The sequence below is a fragment of the Artemia sp. Qi Xiang Cuo genome, chromosome 11, assembly GCF_049724085.1.
Source record: "Artemia sp. Qi Xiang Cuo chromosome 11, ASM4972408v1, whole genome shotgun sequence".
NCBI lineage: Eukaryota > Metazoa > Arthropoda > Branchiopoda > Anostraca > Artemiidae > Artemia > Artemia sp. Qi Xiang Cuo.
The window spans coordinates 67,307,851-67,328,195 of NC_142804.1; the positions used below are offsets into that span (position 1 = coordinate 67,307,851).

Consider the following 20,345-nt stretch of genomic DNA (forward strand, 5'->3'; position numbering starts at 1 on the left):
GGAAACCTTCCTTGACGGAAGCAATCATTAATCAGTGATGTCAAAACACCAGATATACAAGGGAAAATGCATTTCAGAATTTTTAGGCTCACTAAGTCACTACCGGACGAACTATTTTTCATACTATAGATAATATCCCTTAACTCATCTAATGTAATCATCTTTAGATGTAGTGATACATTTGCAGGAGATGGTAGAGTAGATCCAAAGGGTGGGTCATCTGGAGACGAGGAAATCATCTCGGCTATTTGTAGGCCTACTGAACAAAAATGATTTAAAAACTCATTACATATCGCAGTACCATCTGCAATTATAACCTCATTAACAGTCACTTCAGTTGGTAGAATATTAGACCGCTGACCTATAACATTACGGATTATTTGCCAAGTTTTCACCGGGTTACCTTTAACATCCGTGAACTTCATACTAAAATATTTTTGTTTTGCCTCACGGAGGAGATTATTCAAACAATTACGAAAAGCACGGTGCCGCTTTTTATCCTCATCCGTCGGTCTTAAAGCTTGTGACTTAAACAGTCTATCTCTTACATTTATTTTTCGAAGAAGGTCATGCGTTATCCATGGCTTCCTCCCATTATGTTTTCGACCTTTCGAATTCTTCACTGCTCCCACTTCCTTAACCATTTCTAAAAGCTTACTATAAAAGAGTGAAAATTTAGTATTTACATCACTCTCATTTCCAAACAGAGATACCCATTCAATATGAACCATATTATTTTTTAGTTTCAATAGGGCACTACCAACAAAAACTACAACTCTTTTACTCCGTTCAGGAGTTTCCTGCTTAGGGATAGATACCTCAAAATCTGCAAAAATACCAAAGTGGTTAAATTACACACTTACAAGAACTCGTGGCTATATAAAACGTGAATTGGAAAAAATGTTATCCAAAAGTTTAGCAGATGTCCTAGAAACTCTAGCTGGAATGTTAATCGTTGGGAACAGCCCATAAGACATACAAAAATTTAATAACTGAGAAGTCACAAAAGACTCCATATCCAGCATGTTGACATTAAAGTTACCTAGAACAAAACAAGGGTTAGTAATAATTTTTACATTTGCCAGCTGTTCATGAAGATTCTCAAAAAATTCTTGAATAGAACCAGAAGGAGGCCTATATACAATTACTAAATATGTATCAACATTATTCAATTTAGCTTGTAATACTAGTGTTTCACACACCATTTCCTTATATTCACTTAGATCATCTCGGACTCTAACATGGAGATCTTCACAAACATAAGCCGCAAGACCCCCGTGTTGACGTGACTCCTGGTTCCGAATAAGCAAAGTATATCCAGGTATATCTAAAAGAGCAGAATTGTGGTCCTTCAACCAGGTCTCCGTCAAAGCAAACACATGGAAAGGATTAAGTTTACCTAGATTCGCTAAAAAATCAAATGTCGTATTTAGGCCCTTGTAATTCAAATGAAAAATCCAAAAATCATGCGATCCACCATGTCGATACTCAACATCATGGAAATCGTAACTAAAAATAAATTTAGAATCCCTAGGGGGGTTAAAAGCTGGAACCACCAAGTCCAAATTTCTATTAATATATTCATTAAAATAACTATAAAAATTAACCTTCTTATTTTCCAAATCAAATATACTACGAGCCCCCAGGGGTTGAACAAGATCTCTAACCACTATCTATTAAAGATCCAAATGGCCTGTGGTGACGAATAGGGCATGTACCAATCACAATTAAAGATACTCTCTCATTACTCACAACAAAAAATGAAAGAAAAATAATCAAAAGAAAAAATGAAAAGATAAAACACCAAAAGAAGGTATAAATTCTAAATAAAGGCAAACGAAGAAAACAATCATTATTAATCACCAAAGAGCACAATATAATCACACAGAGGGTATCCAATCTAAACTCTAACAGCCAATTAAATTACTTAACTTTACATCACAAACTATAAAAACAAATATAATTTTCCTTGATTAACTACAAACAAGCAGAACATTCACTTCTGCTTTCCAAATCGACCTCTTTGACTAAACCCTCCATAATCATGGCTAATAACCGGTCTAGCAAGTTCACTAGTTATATCAGTCTGAAAATACTTAGCGATCGATCCATCTGGGCGTTTAAATTGAACCCAAAGTGGGAAAGATTTAGAAACCCATGCATCAAAACCTGCATCTCGTAACTGGGCTCGCTTATTAAATAAAATTTTTTCTAGCCCGACGCAACTCAGGGGTAGCATCATCGCTAAGAAACAATTCCTTAAATGTGTCAGTATTCTTATTCTTCAGTTTTTTTGCACGGCAAAATAGGCCATGTTTTGTCTCCTTGTTACTCAGTTTCACCTAAACAATTTTGACATCCTTTTTGCACTCACTCACTTAGAATGGTGATGCTGTAGACTGTTCTAAGCCCACTTTAACAATACCCTGGAACAAAGTAACAGTAACATTTTCACTTTCGCAACCTGCATTCCAAACAATTATGTTTTTACCCCTCTGTTCAATTTCCAGTTTAACAAGCCTATCCGACATTTCCAAAACTGCATTTCCCTGGGCCTTAGCCTCAGCAAAAAGAACTGATAATTGTGATTTCAAGGATGAGTTCTCATTTGTTAGAACTTCAATTCTACTATCATGAATAGCAACTTGAGAACACTGGTCAGACTCGGTCACCTCTAATTTGGAAACACCATCATCAAGTTGTTTTAAATTATCATTCACAATGTCTAGTTTTCTACCATTTTCTTGGACATCTTCAAGTACTTTATTAAAATTTTGTGAAAAAGTTTCCACGGTAATTTGGGTGATAGAACTTCCTGTACTAGTAGCTGTAGAATTCAACGGGTTTTCTGAGTCCTCAGCGGGACGATTACGTTTGCGATTACGACCCATACCAATTAAAGTAAAGAGACTTCGCCCACTTCAAATAGATCAATTATTTGTTACCCACTCTAATCTTAACGTACTGTTGGCTTTGGCCGTTAATTACTTGCACGGCTAAAATTATAACCAGGACAGGTACGCCTCAATAATGGCTAAATATCAAACTTGGGTGATAGAAACGGCAACAGGGGAATATGGGCTTCGAAAATCCGTGAAGTAATCCAAATATGCCACTGAACACTGATAACAAGCACCCTCATGTGAACTATGCTGTTACTCAGGCAAGAGCATAATGATAATTCAAAACATTAAACGAAACTTACTCGCAAGGGGGGAGTTTGACTACCCCCCGAAAATCTAAAAAATGTGCTGTTTATAATCCTTTATATTCCAAGTTTTATAATCCAAACGTTGCGCAATTAGAATCCTTTTTTACTCAAATGTAATTACTATAGCTATTCACTGCATATATTGATCTTCACCGTACCACAGTAAATTAGATTGCAAAAATTACTAATCTAATGGTGCTCGTAAAACGTTCCAATTTCATTATGAAATAAATGTTCTTTTACTTCACTGAGATTAAATTGCGAAACTTACTAATTTGATTATGTTCGAAAAATATCTGTTTTTTGATAGGTGTGATCGCTTTGAACTCTGAATCAGTGTTGCCAGATCGTGAACAAAAAAGTAAGCCGCAGCCTTTGAAAAACAAGCCAAAAATAAGCCAGACAATTTTTTGCCCAAAATCTAACTTTACTTTTAAAGGTGTCCAAGTTTTGACGGCCGTTTTATAGAAATACTCACCACTATTCAGGTCCTTTGATCCTACTGGCATTATCCACCTTTCAATTCGTTCCCTGGCTTGAGGAAGTTCAGTTCCAGTGTAGAGATTATTTTGAGGCTGCATTTAGTAGAATGGCGATAAACCGCTACCCCATGTGGAACTCTAGAGACTACAGAAATTCCCGCGCGCTATGTTCAGAAAATGCTCGACCGTGCTTACTTTCCTGTCCAACATTTCGGGGAAAATTATTGACGAGGACGCCCACCGGCTCGATTTCTCCTGTGTTAGTTCGAGCACTTTCCGTGTGTGCGCCGCAATTTCTGTATCCCATAATTTCACTGAGTCGGACCTCCGATTATTATAATGATACTCTGTGAACAAAGGCGTTTTAATGTCAACATTTCGATTTAGTCAGAGGTTCTTTTTGGCGCAATAGAGTTATTGCCAGAACAAATTCTTAAAATTGTGTCCCAGCCCTTATTTATTGGTTGGAAATAATGATGCATTACTTAATAACGACCGTAACCCGCAGACAAAAACAAAAAAGATCATTAGATCATTGGTTTATTATCACATAGATACACAAACAAAAATCAGATCATTGGGATATTTTCACATATAGATTCATAAAATTTTGGAAATCCCTTTGTGTAAAGTCAAAGTTTTGGAATAAAATCCTTTTCCCAATGCTAAATGCGATGCTAAAACGCCCTTAAAGAGCTACGAAAGATACACAAGGAACACAATCGTACTTTTGTCTTTATCACAAGTCCATTCCAGGGTCATAATTGGCTATCACGAACCACAATACGTCCCTGGGACCAAGAACAAATAAGACTGAGTAGAACCTCCGTCTTTGGTCCAAGCACTGACTATTGGATAACCAGTAAACTCTGAGTGAAGTTGGAGCCAATTTGAGAACCGGCTGAGCACTGAGTAGACGGCCGTCAGCTTTCCCTCATCGCCGCCGCGCATTTGCTAGGACAAGACCGTAGCAGGCATCTAGACGTGTATGATATTTGTAATCAAACACTTTCACTTGTTCTCACTCAATTTTTCATCTCCAATGCTGTACTGCGATGAGCTAGTTGTAAAGGTAACGAATTGCAATCTTCCGCGCCAGCTCCACATCCGCTCAAATTCGCCGGGTATCAGCCGTATTTTATTCGACTCCGTATGGTTGTAGTATCGAGATAGGGAGACGAAGGTTCTTAGTCTTTATTTGTTCTTGCTGGGACGGATCTCCAGTTTCCTGTTTGATGAGCCACATTTTAACGAAGTTCCAACTTTCCACCACTTTAAATGTGGACGGAAAGTCTCGTGGGCCAAATTGGGAATGACACGCGTTATAAATTTCGATATTTTTACGTTAGACAAACTAAGAATTGAATTTTGTTGCTGTGCTGCGAGAGCCAACTCACTCATCAATTTCAGAAGTTTACAACTTATCATAATTATATTGACCTTTAGCGCAAGATGGCTGTCCGAATTCTGGCTGCCAGTTGTTGAGTGAGTGCGTACCTTTTAAGGCACTTTATGACGGGAAAGCTAAAAAAAAGTGGCAGTTTGGAAAAAAATGCTCCAGGGTGGAATTTTCGGTGATTAAGAATATCCGTCTTTCATAGCCCTTTAAGATTGACCAAATGCCTTTAAGATATCACTGAGTTAATCTTCATTGCGGTCAGCGTCAGGCGCATCAGCTCTGCCACATCGTCCACTGTCAGATGCATTTTCAGCTCCATTTTTCGAATATATGGAACTGTTGAACGAAGTCATTTTGGCCGATGGTACGAATGACGAACAGCAGTGGCCACTGACAGACATCCACAGTCGAAAAATCAAAATTGCGTTTAGCTTTGGTAAAAGCATTCTATTCCGAAGCTTTGACTTTACACAGTTCATCATAGAAAACGCTCTCTCAACGACTGCGTTGCTGATAGGCAAACTCAGCAACGACAATGCCCAATTTGCCAAATCCTGAAAGACTGGCTCTCCAATAGGGTCGCGAAACTGAAGCACGTGGACCCAGAACTCAGAGGAGTCTTTTGGAAGTTCTCCGCCACAATGTTCATTCCAGTCAACCTGAAGCAGGCGTCTCCACTAGTTTTCCTTGTCTCCAAATTCTGTCACTGGAATCACACTAAGAGGTAGGTCGGTGAATCTTGGTCTAGTCTGAGATAAACATATTTTCGGAGAGAGAATTCTCAATTTCAGAAGGGAATCAATGGCAAGAGGTAAACGTTTCAGAACTGACCTTGCAGCCGTCTTGAGAAAGCCGTGACAGCGAAGCTTTATTTCCTCTTTCATCTCGCTTGGAAGATCAGCTTCGCTGAGTTCAGAAAGAAAAAAATGCCCAGTCTACCTGGTCGACAGGAAGGTAGTAAATTAGAAACTCAAGGTTGACGTTAAGGGACACTGCAGACGGTCGAAGGATCCTACGCAGGATCTACATGACCAAATCTTTCAGCTCTTGAAACAGACGAAATTGGTCTGCATTCGAATGTTGACATAGTATGTTCACCCTCTGAAAGTCAGCCAATAGCGGTTTCAGAAAGACAATGTATAGACGGTTGTGCTTATCACTGTACATTTCGTGTAAAGTTCTTGCAGTATAGCACCGCTCTTTTTCCTTGGCGATGCGGAAATGTGTTGTCAGTTCGAGGTATTGCTCATCAACTCTACACACTGCAGTGTATCGCGACAACCAGCGTGTACTTGAAGGGGCAACAATTTTAAGGGGCAAATTTCCATGATTTATCAGCCTATATATCTGGCCGTACGCTTCCCTTCGCAACGGGCTTACACTAAACCACTTGTACGTTTCCGAGAGCATAAATTCTAGGTTGCTCGGCAACTCTTCCACCGCCTCGGAAGTGTACAAGTGCAGAGAGTGGCAAACACATTTGAAAAGCTGAAGGTGGGGTAACCCATCTGCTTTCAGCAATGTAAATACAGAGTGATTTGCGCCACGCATGTTATTTGCCCCATCAGTACCAATACCAATCAGGTTTTTGAGAGGTACTTTGCACTCTAAAAGAAATTTTGTGAGTTCTGCGTGGAGTATAATAGCTGTAGTTGATGGTACTTCAACCATTCCTAACGCAGTACACACTATCTTTTTCAACTTCGTTCTGTTATATCGAATGCAAATACACATGAACTTCATTGTAGAGACATCAGTTGACTCATCCAGCATTAGAGAGTACTTACCATCTCTAATGTCAGCCACTATCTCCTTCAGGGTTTCAGGTCCAAGCACATTCTTAATGAGAGCGGAACATTTAGTTCTTTTTAGCCTCACCGATTCACCAATAGGCCCAGGAAATAAGTCTTTGATGATAGTAGAAAGATGGTCGATTGTTCTCACCGACGAGTGACAGGCTACATGAGCAGCCAAGACCAGCTCCGCTTTCCGCGAAGCCAAGTTCGCCGATGTGACTCCTCGAAAATTAGCATTAATTATTCGTGATTATTTCGGCTATGTTTCATAACCGATTATTTCGGCTATGTTTCATAACCGATTATTTCAGCTATGTTTCATAACTTTACTCTGAAAGGGGATGTGGTTGGGGGGGGGGCAAAACGTCCGTCCTGGTTTTCCCCATGAAGGAAAAATCTGAGGGGGATACAATGGTGCATGTTTCTTGGTTAGGACATGGTCTACGAAACGCAGCCCTCCCAACCTCTCTGGGACCGAAGATCGCTTAACACTGTTGTGATATGCCTCTTTACAGAAGCACAAGTGTGTTTCCTTGGTTGATTTCAATGACTGGTCCCCTAACTACGATTGGGTCCCCCATACGCAAAATAACGGGCCACTGGCTATTAATCGTTATCAAATTCTGTTGAGATCTAAATGGTAGATATTATTGGTTGAATGACGTATTTGAGGGCCTCTCTAAAATACACACAGAACTCAAGGTGGGGTTACGACTTCCCAACGAAACAAACACTGGACATTGGACCTTCTTGCTACGAAGTTTTGGAGTAATGCTACAAAGACCACTCTTTCTGGTAGGTCTCTTGATGACAAGAACATAGGGACCCCCCCATTGTTAAGCCATGCTAAAAAGAAAAGTACTCACCGCATTCTGTGACTGGTTTCTGTATGTTGAGACTTGCTGCCTTCTTCTCATGCTTTTTCGATTTCATGTGCTGCTCCAGATCATGTTTGTGAGCCCTAAGCTATGTACCATTGCAGATTTTACACGATGCTTTTGTGTCATCACCTTGAACAGGCTGAAGCCAGCCTTGGAATTTTGTATCTTTCTCCCACACAGACTGATATAGTCTTTCATAACTCTTTTTCTCAACTTTTGTCATACTGGTTCTTGGCGTAACATTTCTTCCTTCTTCAGGTTCCTTGCTGCTTCCTTCATTTTGGCTTCTGGACACCATTTCTCCTGTTTCACTTTCAACAAAATTCTGATTGTTTGTTTCAGTCTTTTTGTTAGGGTTCTGCATATTGCTAGTAATATTGGACGGGGCAGGCTTAACTACGTTAGTAGACCCTGAGGTAGCAATCTGGTTGGCTGAGGTAACAATCTGCTTGGCAGTAGATGCTTGAGGTATACGAAGTTTAGAAAGAGAGGTTTGAACCACCCTTTCTGGGACCAGGACAGGCTTAAGTACTTTAGTAGAGACTGAGGTAACAATGTGCTTGGCAGTAGATGCTTGAGGTACACCAAGTTTTAAAAGAGAGGTTTTAACCACCCTTTCTGGGACTAGTTTTGGTGTCGGACTGCCAGTATCTGAGTGACTGTTCACCACTTCGGAGGTAGAGCCCGCTACGTCTGGTTCCACCAGTTCTTGGACTAATTTTGATTCTTTTAACATTTCTGCCACTGTCTTAGACTTTGGTAGAACAGCTTGTTTTCGCCTGTAGTGGCTGGTGGCACTGCTATCACTGTCCATGCTGTCAGTCTCAGAGTCACTGTCATCTGACTCATCAGGTTCCACCCAATCTTGGGCTGATGAATCATTACACAAATTTGCCACTATTTTAACTTTTTATGGAACAATTCGTCTGAATTTGGTGATGGCACTGCTATCTCTCGTCCCTATACTAATTTCAGGTGCTGATTTGTCTATTAAAGCTCGTTTTGGCTCAGATCCATCACCATCAACACCATCTGTTCCAGCACTGTCCGGTTCAGTTGAGTTGGAAGGCCTAGTAACAGTGAAAAAATTTGAAATTTTTGTCTGCCCGTTTCCATCATATCCAGTTGAAAGTTTCATTTTTATTTTCACTCGGGAGGGTGAATGAGATTCAATCTGAAAAGAGTATGGAAAAATTAACTGAATTTGTAAGTTCATCTTGGAGTAAAAATTGACAATAATGTCCAAGTTAAGCTTGTACTTGTAACAATATTTGAATAATATATCCTGCCTATTCTGACAACTTCTAATAACTAAAAGATGATTTTTTAAACATCTTGAAACATAGCTGGGTTATAGATTTACATTGCAATACTGACTTAAAGAAGTTTAATTTTTGATTTCAGAAGTTTAATTTCAGAAAAAAACTCAGCCCTGGGTCAAATTTGTGCGAGCAAAATCTCAGCCAACAGCTCTCACAAAACCAATAGAAGAGGAATTTCTGAGCTGAGTTCGGCCAAAAGGTTGCACAAACACAAATGAAATAAAAATTGTGAGAAAGGCTGAACTGAGTTCAGAAAAATCGAGCAATGGAAAACGGCCTCAATGTTGAGTTTTCTCATATACTTCCACAAAATAAAGGTTGTAAAATGGCTATATTGACAGTTCTAGAAAAATCTTTCAGTACTGAGATATCAAGAACTATTAAACAGGGGCCTCTCAACAGAAAAAGGGATACGGACAAATAGCATTTGGCAGAGCAGAATCTCAACTTTCTTTTCATTCCCAACAACTATGTTTATACAAGGTTTAAGTACTGATATCAGTCAGAGAAATTAAAGCGAAAATTAAATATGGGCAGTGGCAATTACAAAGGCTCAGGCTCCTGTATTCATATATCTCTTTCTGATATTTCCATTAGTATTATATGGTAATTTATTACATATTAGCTATTAGCCTATATTATATATAACTAATTTCTCTAGTATTTAACTATAGGCTAATACATTGGGAAAAATGAATAGTGAGTCTGAAACAAGATTGATTGCTTCAGGTTTGCTTATGTCACAAGCTGATGCTCATCACTGCTAAAAATGGGGGTGCACACCAGTCATGTACACCAACTATTTTTCTTTGGTATGACCACCATTGTCTGGTAGCCAATGCATTGAGGTACACACCTACCTGCCGTGGGTACCCCCCCCCCATACCAGGTAGGGATTGATTGTGTTATGTACAACCCTCAACATATAATGTACTCCTGCACCCCTGTATTAGTATACCACAGGATCTGTACCTCAGAATTTGATACCTACATCTAACCAAGTGTACTACTCCATATATAGCGTAGTAGGACCTATGCCATGTTTAATGTAGTACTGATTGTGGGGTGTAGTACTCAAATTCTTAGGTACAGATCCTGTGGTGTACTACTGCAGGGGTGAAGTAGTACATTATGTTGATGGTAGTACATAAAACAATTAATATTCCTAACTGCCCCATACCGATTTTCACTTTTGCAAGTATTCTGAGAAAACCCATGACCAGTTTGCTTCTTCCTTTGAGCATATTTAAACTGAATTAGTGCAAAGAAAATCTCAACTATAAATAAATGTATTTTCTCAGAATAGGCCTAGACGAAAAGTGAAAACGGGTATGGGGGTACCTAATATATTGGGGGGGGGCAGTACCCAATGCATTGGGGTGTGTACCCAGTGGGCTAGGCTGTGTACCCAATCTGTTTGTACAGAGATACAAACCACAGAAAATAGCTAGAGTGTACATGACGACAGCATGACGACTCCTGGATGACTCACATGAACTAAACAGCTAAACAAGATCTGTAGATGTTATAGACATGTCTGTTATGAGGTTGATTCCTGGCGTTATTCTATACTAACAAGTAACAGCTAAAATACTGTACCTTCAGCTGTAGTTCAACCCCATGACTTAATGGCTAATGCTTTTTATGCTGTTGTTACATGCTGTTGTTACGAAGCCACGTGTCTCTTAGGATTTGAAAACTCCACCGCACTGCTGCGGTTAGATTCGTATTTTGACCATAGAGTTAAAACGTGATTTTGACCTTTCGTGATCATTCATTCGTTCGTTCGTTCGAGAATCGGATGAATTGCCAAAAAATATAAATTCTTCCCGAAAAAGTAAATCACGCCAAGAAATAAGCCAGTTCAAAATAAAAATAGCCAAGTTTTAAGCCACAAGCCAGTTCCAAAAATTTTCACGCCAGTCGCCAACAAAATAAGCCAGTTTGGCGTAAAATAAGCCAATCTGGCAACACTGCTCTGAATCAATACTGATAGTAAGAAGCTATGTTGAATGCTGGGTAAATAAGAGTGAAGACTAGATTGATTGGTTAACATATAATGATGTATTTCTGCATGTTTTAGCAATATTAAATCTTTCAATGCTTAAAGGACAAAGTAGCAACTGTTTAAAATAAATCTTGCTTTCAGCAAAGGACAAATCTTTCAGTAAAGGATACTCTGGCCTTTAAAGTGCTTAAGGGATGTTAGACTTACTCTTAGATGTGGCAATTTCTGTTTGTTTTAAGGTTTAATTACTGTATACACTTTATTTCTGCTCATATTGAGTTTTAATGTCTCCTTAATTTTCTTTGAAAAACTTGTTTATTCGAATTTTTTCTTAAAATTAATAGCAAAAAAACAATCTAGTTAAAGTTCACATGAACGTTAACTACCACAAACCAGTTTGGTACTCTGATTTACTCTAAATTCAACATAGCTTATTGCAATCGATTGCAATCGATTTTGTCACTGACAGCTAATGAAAACCATTCTCTTTCACAGATATTCCTAATGATTTTAATTGGCTGTCAGTGAAAAAAATCAATTTCAATCGATTGCAATTGATTTTGTCACTGACAGCCAATGAAAACCATTCTCTTTCACAGACAATGATTTTAATTGGCTGTTAGTGAAAAAAAACAAAACAATTTCAATCGATTGCAATCGACTTTTGTCACTGACAGCCAATGAAAACCGTTCTCTTTCACAACTAATGATTTTAATTGGCTGTCAGTGATCAAAAATTAGGTGTCAGTCGACTGCAATGAGCTTCTCTGAATGCAGTGTGAGTATTTTGCTTTCTGTCAGATAGCAAAAGAACTAAAACACATATTGTTATTAGCATTAGTAACACATTTTATTGTTTACATTCATTATTTTATAGATTCTTACCTACATTTAAGGTATATTTAGTATTAGCATAGTAATAGTAGAATTATTTATAAATGTGACGTCCCAGGTGTAACAGCAAAGTTGACCATGCTGCACAGAACGCTGTTTGTTCCAGAACTCTCTTGATTTTTGCTGTACCATAATTTAATCGGCTTGTTTTATTACTTGGTGTTTTTTCTTATGTTGATGTTTCATTTCTGGCTCTTTTTTTCCAATTATGTTATTGGTGCCATTTATTTTGGTGTGGTATGGATGATATATACATTCTTATTATTATTTTGATGGGACATCATTGTTATTATTTGAGTATTAACAATAACAAGTTTGAAAAAAAAAAAATTATTCAGTTTGAATCTTAATTAAATGGTCCTTAAGAATCCTCTTGAAAGTGCCAAACGAGTGGCATTTCTGGACTGAAGAAGGCAGGGAGTTCCAAACCTGATGACAAGCGATGAGGGGATTGAAATCTGACCGCACAGTGGGAGTAGGAGGAATGCAGATATTATGTGACGAACGAAGGTTACATGGACCAGAATCAGAAATAAACTGAGGAGTTTTTTGAAGAGATTTTGGATGATTGCCATGAAGCTTATGAAAAAAAAAAGACGCAAAAGAATTAAGTTATATATAGTTTTTTTTTATACGGGTTCATGTTTATGACGGTTGGGTTTCAATAACATGACGCGTTTTTTTAAAATATTTTACAGAACGCGACCGCAGTGTAGAAGGAAAAGTAGACACCCATACTATGGGGCAATAAGAGACATATGACTGGACAAGGCAGAAAAAAAAGAAGCTTCAGAATAGATCCAGGAAAGGTATGTTTGAGTTTTCGAATGACACCCAAACTCCGTGAGACCTTAACCCTAATCATGGCTATATGGTATCTAAACGAAAGGTTCTCATCAAGCAGGATACCAAGAAACCGGACCAACCGATTCTTTGGTCTAAACAAGGAGCCTTTTGACACCTGAAGATGTGTCAGTTGAGGGAAAGCTACACCAATTCGAGAAAAAATAAGAAAATGTGACTTGGTAACATTCAAGGCCAAGTAATTCGCCTCAAACCATGAAACTGCTCTCTCAAATATTGCCACCAGATTAGACCTGACGTCACATTCCGTCCTCCCTAGAGTCCCAAAAGTGCTGTCGTCAGCAAAAGCAACGAGGCAATCTTCATTAGAAGTAGCATTGGGACACGAAGGAACATCGGGATGACACAGATTGCAGCATACTAGAGGACTGGTGTTCTTGACTACTGAAATCTGATCATTGACATAAATCAGAAATAAAACGGGGCCAAGAACAGATCCCTGTGGGACACCATATTCTACTTCAGAAGGGCTCCGGAAAAGCGGATCAATTGAAATAAGTCTACCAGAAAGATATGATTCAAACCAAGAAAAAGCATTTGATCGTATACCAAAATGCGATAATTTCCAAAGAAGAATATGATGAGTCAAGGAATCAAAAGTTTTACGAACATTCAAAAATAGAACTGCCGGGGTATGACCAAAATCTATTTCCGAATGAATGAAATTCAAGAGAGCTGCGCAAGTATGCTTTGTAGAGTGATTCGCTCGGAATCCAAACTGGAAATCATGGAAAAAATTTTTCACATCCAGAAAACTAAGAAGCCTGGATAGCATAGCCTTCTCAAAAATTTTGCTGAAAACAGATAGAAGAGAAATTGGCCTATAATTAGCAGGATCACTCTGGGACCCACCTTTATACAGCACTATTACCTTAGCTCGCTTGAGTGATTCAGGGAAAATTCCATTCACGAAAGACAGATTAACAAGCTTAGTCAATGGTGACAGAATAGCAGGAAGAACGGCACGGATAACCCTTGTAGGAAATCCGTCCGGCCCTGAAGACGATGAACCTTTAAGTGCATTTACGATCCGAGCTACCTCAAACTCAGAAACAGGGTTCAAGACCATTGACTTTAAACATGGGGGTCCAAGATAGGCTCTGAAATCGCAACGAGGAGTTGTAGAGCTCACAGACGAAGCAGTCGTGTTTCCTATATTAGCAAAATAATAAGTAATCTCTATCAGAACAATTTAATAACCATTGACCAATTTAACGTCAACTATAACCGTTTCTGGTACAGAAGGCGGAGGGGGAGTAGGTTTAAGTACAGAATTAATACTTTTCCATGTCTTCCCAACATCCTTTCCACACTCAGAAAATTTCCTGTGATAATACTGAGACTTGGCCTTCCGACACAGAGAATTAAATATATTCCTATAGACATTGAACCGCTGATGATGAGAAGTAGATGACGAAGCCTTGTATAGTTTCCACAGACAATTTTTCCTTTTCCAGCTTTTATGGAGACCTGGAGTCATCCACGGATTCAGCAGTACTATCCTTTTCGAGGTATGAGGCTTTGGATTCTGGTGGCAAACTTCTAGGATACCCTCTTTTACTGAATCATAAAAGAAATCAAAAGAGCGGTTAAAATCCGATTCAGAATCCAAACTATCCCATGGCTGATCAGTCAAACGAGATTTAAGTAGACTGATCTCACTGACACCAAAACGAAAAAATGGGAGATTAGATGGCGAAACTTTACGGTGCAATCGATTATCAGTCCTATATCGTGAAATAGCAGGGATATGATCAGAAATATCACTAATCATCACCAAATTATCTAAGACATCTAGTGACGAAAAAATATTATCAATAAGTGATGCATGCATCTCAGTACCCCGGGTGGGTATACAAACTGAAGGTAGAGTTCCCGCAGAAAGCATCATTGACAAAAAATCTGCAGCCGAAGCAGAATTTTGATTCAGCAGGTTAAGGTTGAAATCTCCCAGAAGGATTAATTCGCAAGGATGCTTTTGGACTAAGTCCAAAACCTCTTCCAGAATTTTCATAAACGAAGGAATAGATCCACTAGGGGATCTGTAAACCAAACCGACTACTAAATTCTTACAACCTGACTTAATCTCAATAAAAAGGGATTCAAAGACTCCTTCCTCATTTCTACTCAAAATCACTTCGGAAATTATATACAAGATGATCGGCAATATACAGGGCAAGGCCACATTTCGCCATCTGTTTCCGGTTCATCCTCTCCATCCTAAATCTTTGGATATCTAAAAGCATATCCTTTTTTGAATCCAGGAAAGTTTCACACAATCCAATAACATCCGGAGTTCCACCACTGACGATCCGTTTCAGCTCTTCAAAAGAGGAACAAAGTCCCTGAATGTTTAGGTGAAGCACAGAGAAAATACCATCTTGTTTAGAAGAGGCAGAACCACTTAATTGCGAAACATATTTACTTTCAATAACCGATTTAGGATCATTATAATTCCTATTTCTACTTCCAACTGAATTATTAATTATACTTTCTATATCTAAAGGATTATTTTGTAACTCAACAAAACGTTCCCCCAAAGAGTTGACATCACCCTGGTCACTAAAAGAATTAATCATTTTACTTACGGTGGATACATGGCAAGACCTCCCTTAGCCATCTTGCAGCGGCTTATACGTTCCATTTTGTAACCATGGATATCCAATAGCATTTCATTGCCAGAATCCAAAAACGTCTCACATAAACCCGCAACATCAGGCTGTCCATCAGAAACAATTTGTCTTAAATTATCTATTGACGAGGAGAGACCCTGAATATTGAGCTTAAATGCTGTCAGAGAATAATTTTCTTTGGTAACCTCCTCTCCCCCCAAATCCGAAACATATTTACTATAACTAATAGGGTTTATATTAATCGGACTTTGATTAGCCTGACCCACATAATTATTTACGAAACTAATTACATCGAAAGGATTATTTTCAAGCTCGCAAAGCCGACTCTCATGGCTTAAAAAATTCACAAAAACAGGTTTTACTTGGAGTCTATTAAAGTCACCTGATGAACCAAAAAGAAATCTTTCCTTAAATCAATTGCAAAAGAAAAACCTGTCAAAGGATTACAAACAAACAAATAACTAATTGGACAGCAGGTATTATCGGAATGAACCATTAGCACGGAAAGAGAAACAAAAATGAAAAAATAAATAAAGTAAATAAATGAAAATCAATGAACTGTGGAAGGCATTTACAAATTAAGAAAAATACCAACAAGTCACATACTAATGCATTCACGCAAATAGTTTATTTTACGTATACGAGTTTCACCCGGAACTTTGGCTAGAACTTGTCCATGATCCGACCAAACACTTCTTGGACCAAAGGTGCTGCGAGCCGCGTTTAATAGATCGCGACGCTTTTTAGTTAGGTTTTCAGACACAAATACACCTGACTTAACCAACTTACTTTTTGCTGCAAACACTTTTCGAGCAATATCCAATTTTGAAAATTTCACCAGGATGGGGGCAATTTTCACATTCTCAGTTTGAGTAGCAGGCATACGGAATCGATTAGCCTTTAAGAGGTCCATTTTTTTGAAATCTTGCAAGCCCATTATTTGTGTTATCACTTCATTAAGATTATCCATCAATTCCACATTGGGGTTTGGTTTCACACCGTAGAAAATTAGGGTGTCAAATAAGGTATCCTGCTCAAGTTGATCAACCCTGTCCTCTATTTTAGAAATTTTATTTTCAAGCAAGTTCACAGCATTATAAAGTCTTTGAAGGGTTGTTTCAATTTTTTCAAATTTAGCATTATTCAAGGGAAACAGAATTATAAACTTTGTTCACATTATCTTCGCTGATAATTTCAGAAGCTCGGCGATCTTTCATTGTGTCTGATACGACACGAGAAATGTCATTCATTAGGTTGGAAGGGCTGCAAACATGTTACAGCCATAAATGACGTCGTATGACTAAAAATAAAGCTAATTCTAAATGGCAATTACAAAAATTTTCCTTAAAACCCTTAAAATATTCGAACAGTTTATCAGTCTGGCACATAACTTTAAACAAATTAAACATAGCTAAGTATAAAATACCAAGTGTAATGAGTCTATTTACAGACGGCGTTTCAAGCAGTTTCATTTTAAGCATTTTGTGCCTAGAGGACAAAAATATAAATCAGGAATTGCTCGAAATGAACAACGTGGACCTCAAACGAGACAAGATAAAGAGGAAGATTGAAAAAATGTAAAATCATAATGGGTGAAAATGAAAAACCTTGACAATCCAATGTGACAAGACCAATTCGACCAGCTAAGGTAGGGAGCATTATTATTAGCTGCCTTAGGGAGCTAAGGCAGCTAAGGTACAGCAAGTCAACAACGAAAGTGAAGAACAAAGAAATATGCGGTTAGATGATATGCGACAGCGAGAATTACGCAATGAGTTAAAAATAAAAGTAAAGAACAAAGAAATTTGTGGTTAGAAGACATGCGACAACAAGGATTACAATGAATAAAAAACGAAAGTGAAGAACAAAGAAGTATGCGGTTAAGCGCCAGCGAGAATCACAACGCATTAAAAACGAAAGCGAAGACCAAAGACATATATGGTTAGAAGACTTGCGACAACGAGGATCGAAACGGATCAAAAATGAAAGGGAAGAACAAAAAAAATCTGCAGTTAGAAGACAAGTGACAATGAGAATCAATATATACAAGCCTGCCGTGTGCCGAGTGCCAGGGTTTGGTACTGATTATATTATATGAGATATTATATATTACAATGTATTACATTTTGTTTGCAGTTCTGTTCACTTTCAATTAAAATATCCTTATTAAAAAAAAGAATAAAACAGGAGTTCACTTCAAAACAACTCACGTGCATTCCACAAATTAAGAACTTTGCTTTATTCAGAAAATTATTGACTTTAAATAAAAGAGAAAGTAAACAATTATCAAACTACAGGATTTTCTTTAGAAGATTTTCATGCAACTTGTATGAAAACACTGTTTTTGGAATTCGTTGACTATTCACTGTTTATTTTCTTCTTTTTTCATCAAAATAAGGCTTCCCCCTGCCCCCTTTTTATTGTCCAGGTGAAGACTTGGAAAAATATTTGAAGTAAAAAAAAAAACTGTTGTCCTGTAAGATTATAAAATTTTAAAATAAAGATAGAACTCATTCAAAAATTATTTTTTACAAGCTACAAAAGCTGAAGTATGTGCTTTTAGGTAAAAAGAAAAACAGACATGTTAATAAAACTTGAATATCTTGCCCCAAAAAATTGATTAGTCATTGTTCAGTTTTTTCAGTATTAAAAATGTTTGCCAGAATCTCAGTTAATTTGACAATCCGATTGCCAAAGACCAGCTATTCAGCAATAACCCAACCTATCAGGATTTACTTTCCTTTTGATTGATTTACTTTCCTTTTCCATTAATTACTATACTTTCCATCGGAATTGGAGAGTGGGTTTGCGCTTGTTTGACTGGCCTGTCCTCAAAACCTTCAAAAATGTGTAGAAATTGTTTTGACTTTTGATTACCGATTACGTTTCACTGCTGCTAGTTTTAGAAGTTAGGGTGTAAATATTTAACGTATCCTTTATTTAGCAAAGGCTTTCAATTTCCTTTTTTTTATGTGTAGCTGGATGTATAAATCTACGCCAGAATGAATTGCCAACTTTGGAGAATGTATGTAGATCAGTTACAGCCGACATGCAGCTGATAACTCTATTCTTGGAGAATTTTGTTCCTGTCAATTGTCGTTCAGGATTAGAAGGTGTTTGGCAATTCGCTTACCAAGACAGGTCTTTATTTTCTTTTCCTAACAACGTGTTCACCCCACGTTTTATTATTCTCAGTTTTAAGTTGTAACCGAAAGAGTAGGGGTAACTGATAAGAGTGGAAACTTGCTTTAGTAAAAAAAAAGCAAAAAACCTATCACCCATGCCATCTGGTGTCTGGCGAAATTTTAAGGCTGGGTCTATTGTATCTCTTTTAAAACAGTATATTAGCCTACCATAAACATCCAAATACTTGCCTTTTTAGGCAGTTTGAAATGCAAGTTAGGGTAGAGAGCCCAAGACTATTTAACTAGTAGGCCTATCAGTTCAAATCTAGGCCTACTTTGTGCAGACTGAATAGGTATATTGAGTTAAATTAGTTCTTGAAACAATACCGATACAGGTTATTTATTACTCACATAGAAACTTCACCCTTAAATGCTATAAATATACAGATTAGGCTAGGCCTATATCATTATCATATCAGTTATCCAGTTCTGTTTGAAATTTTCTACTTATTTAGAGACTATTAATGTGTTCGCCAGCCACTACGCTGTGTTTGGCGCTAGTAGTTTCTCCAGGGGTGATCTAGTGCATGATGCCCTAGGGAGCTTCCTTAATAAAGATAGAAATGTTACCCTTTAATGAAATCAGAACAATCTAAGGATTTATGGAAGGCCTCGGAGTGAGTCTGAAGAGTGCAATGACTGATGATGGTGTATGTTGAGGGTTTTGTTCAGACTTACCATCTGGACTTTTTTTTTACACACATATACATCCGTTTCTGCCTGATGTTTCAATGCAGAGTTACATGGACTGTGATCTGTGTTAAAATTGTGCTCAGTTGTTGAAATGCCCCAGATATAAACCCTACCCTTGTAACTCTTAACCAAAGGCAGATTGAAGTTGTCAATAATTTCAAGTATCTCGGATCGTACATCAACATCAACGGCGGATGTTGCGAAGAAATCCAATGTCGCATTGCATCAGCTTCCGCCGTCTTCGCACATCTGTGGAAGCCGCAATGGAAATGGAAGGAAATCTACCGGAAAACAAAATCCGTATTTACGATGCCCTAGTCCGATTGGTCTTACTGTATGGCTGCAAGACATGGCCCTTAAAAGTCACCCAGACACACACCCTCAACACTTGAACATATATGCCTGAGGATCATACTGGGGTTACGTCTCAGTGACCGAATCCCAAATACGATAATCTGCCAACTGTCTGATCAGAAGTACGACATCAAAACTATCATTCGACGCCGCCGCTTGTCCTGGTTCCGCCATGTTTGTCGAAAACCGGCCGAGACTGTTACAAATCAAAGCCTACGCTGGAAACGAGCACCTGATTGGAGGAAGCGACACGGAGGACGAGCCAAAACTTGGCTCAACACCGTCAAATTTGACCTTGAGTCGATTGGCGGATTCCGGAGACCTGGTTGCAGATGGGACCCTTCATGGCTCGAAATTATCGCCTCACTAATGCAAGACCGTAACCTGTGGAATTCAACGGTCTGCCAGATCTTATCACCAGGGAGAGCTGCATAGCTTCTGTCCTGATCTAAGTACAAGTACAAGTAAGTAGGCCTATAGATGTTGAAAATCTAGATTAGTGATATGTTGTAATTTTTTTCACAGAGTATTGAACTTTTAAAAGCAAATTATCTATAACGACTTCAACTAATATTGATAAAACCAATTTTTGAAAACCTATTAGAAATTTAAGTACAAACAGA

At 38.2% G+C, this 20,345-nt stretch overlaps 1 protein-coding gene and 1 pseudogene across 1 annotated transcript in view; one reads left to right on the forward strand and one right to left on the reverse strand.

The window, feature by feature from the left end:
* udt (protein undicht) overlaps window positions 1–20,345 on the forward strand; it is a 112,717-nt gene that overhangs the window by 20,796 nt on the left and 71,576 nt on the right. Inside the window, exon 3 of the mRNA XM_089096963.1 lies at window positions 18,469–18,631. Coding sequence (XP_088953089.1) covers window positions 18,469–18,631 — 163 coding nt within the window. The remainder of the gene's footprint in view (window positions 1–18,468; window positions 18,632–20,345) is intronic.
* On the reverse strand, window positions 5,335–6,643 carry LOC148947266 (uncharacterized; annotated as a pseudogene).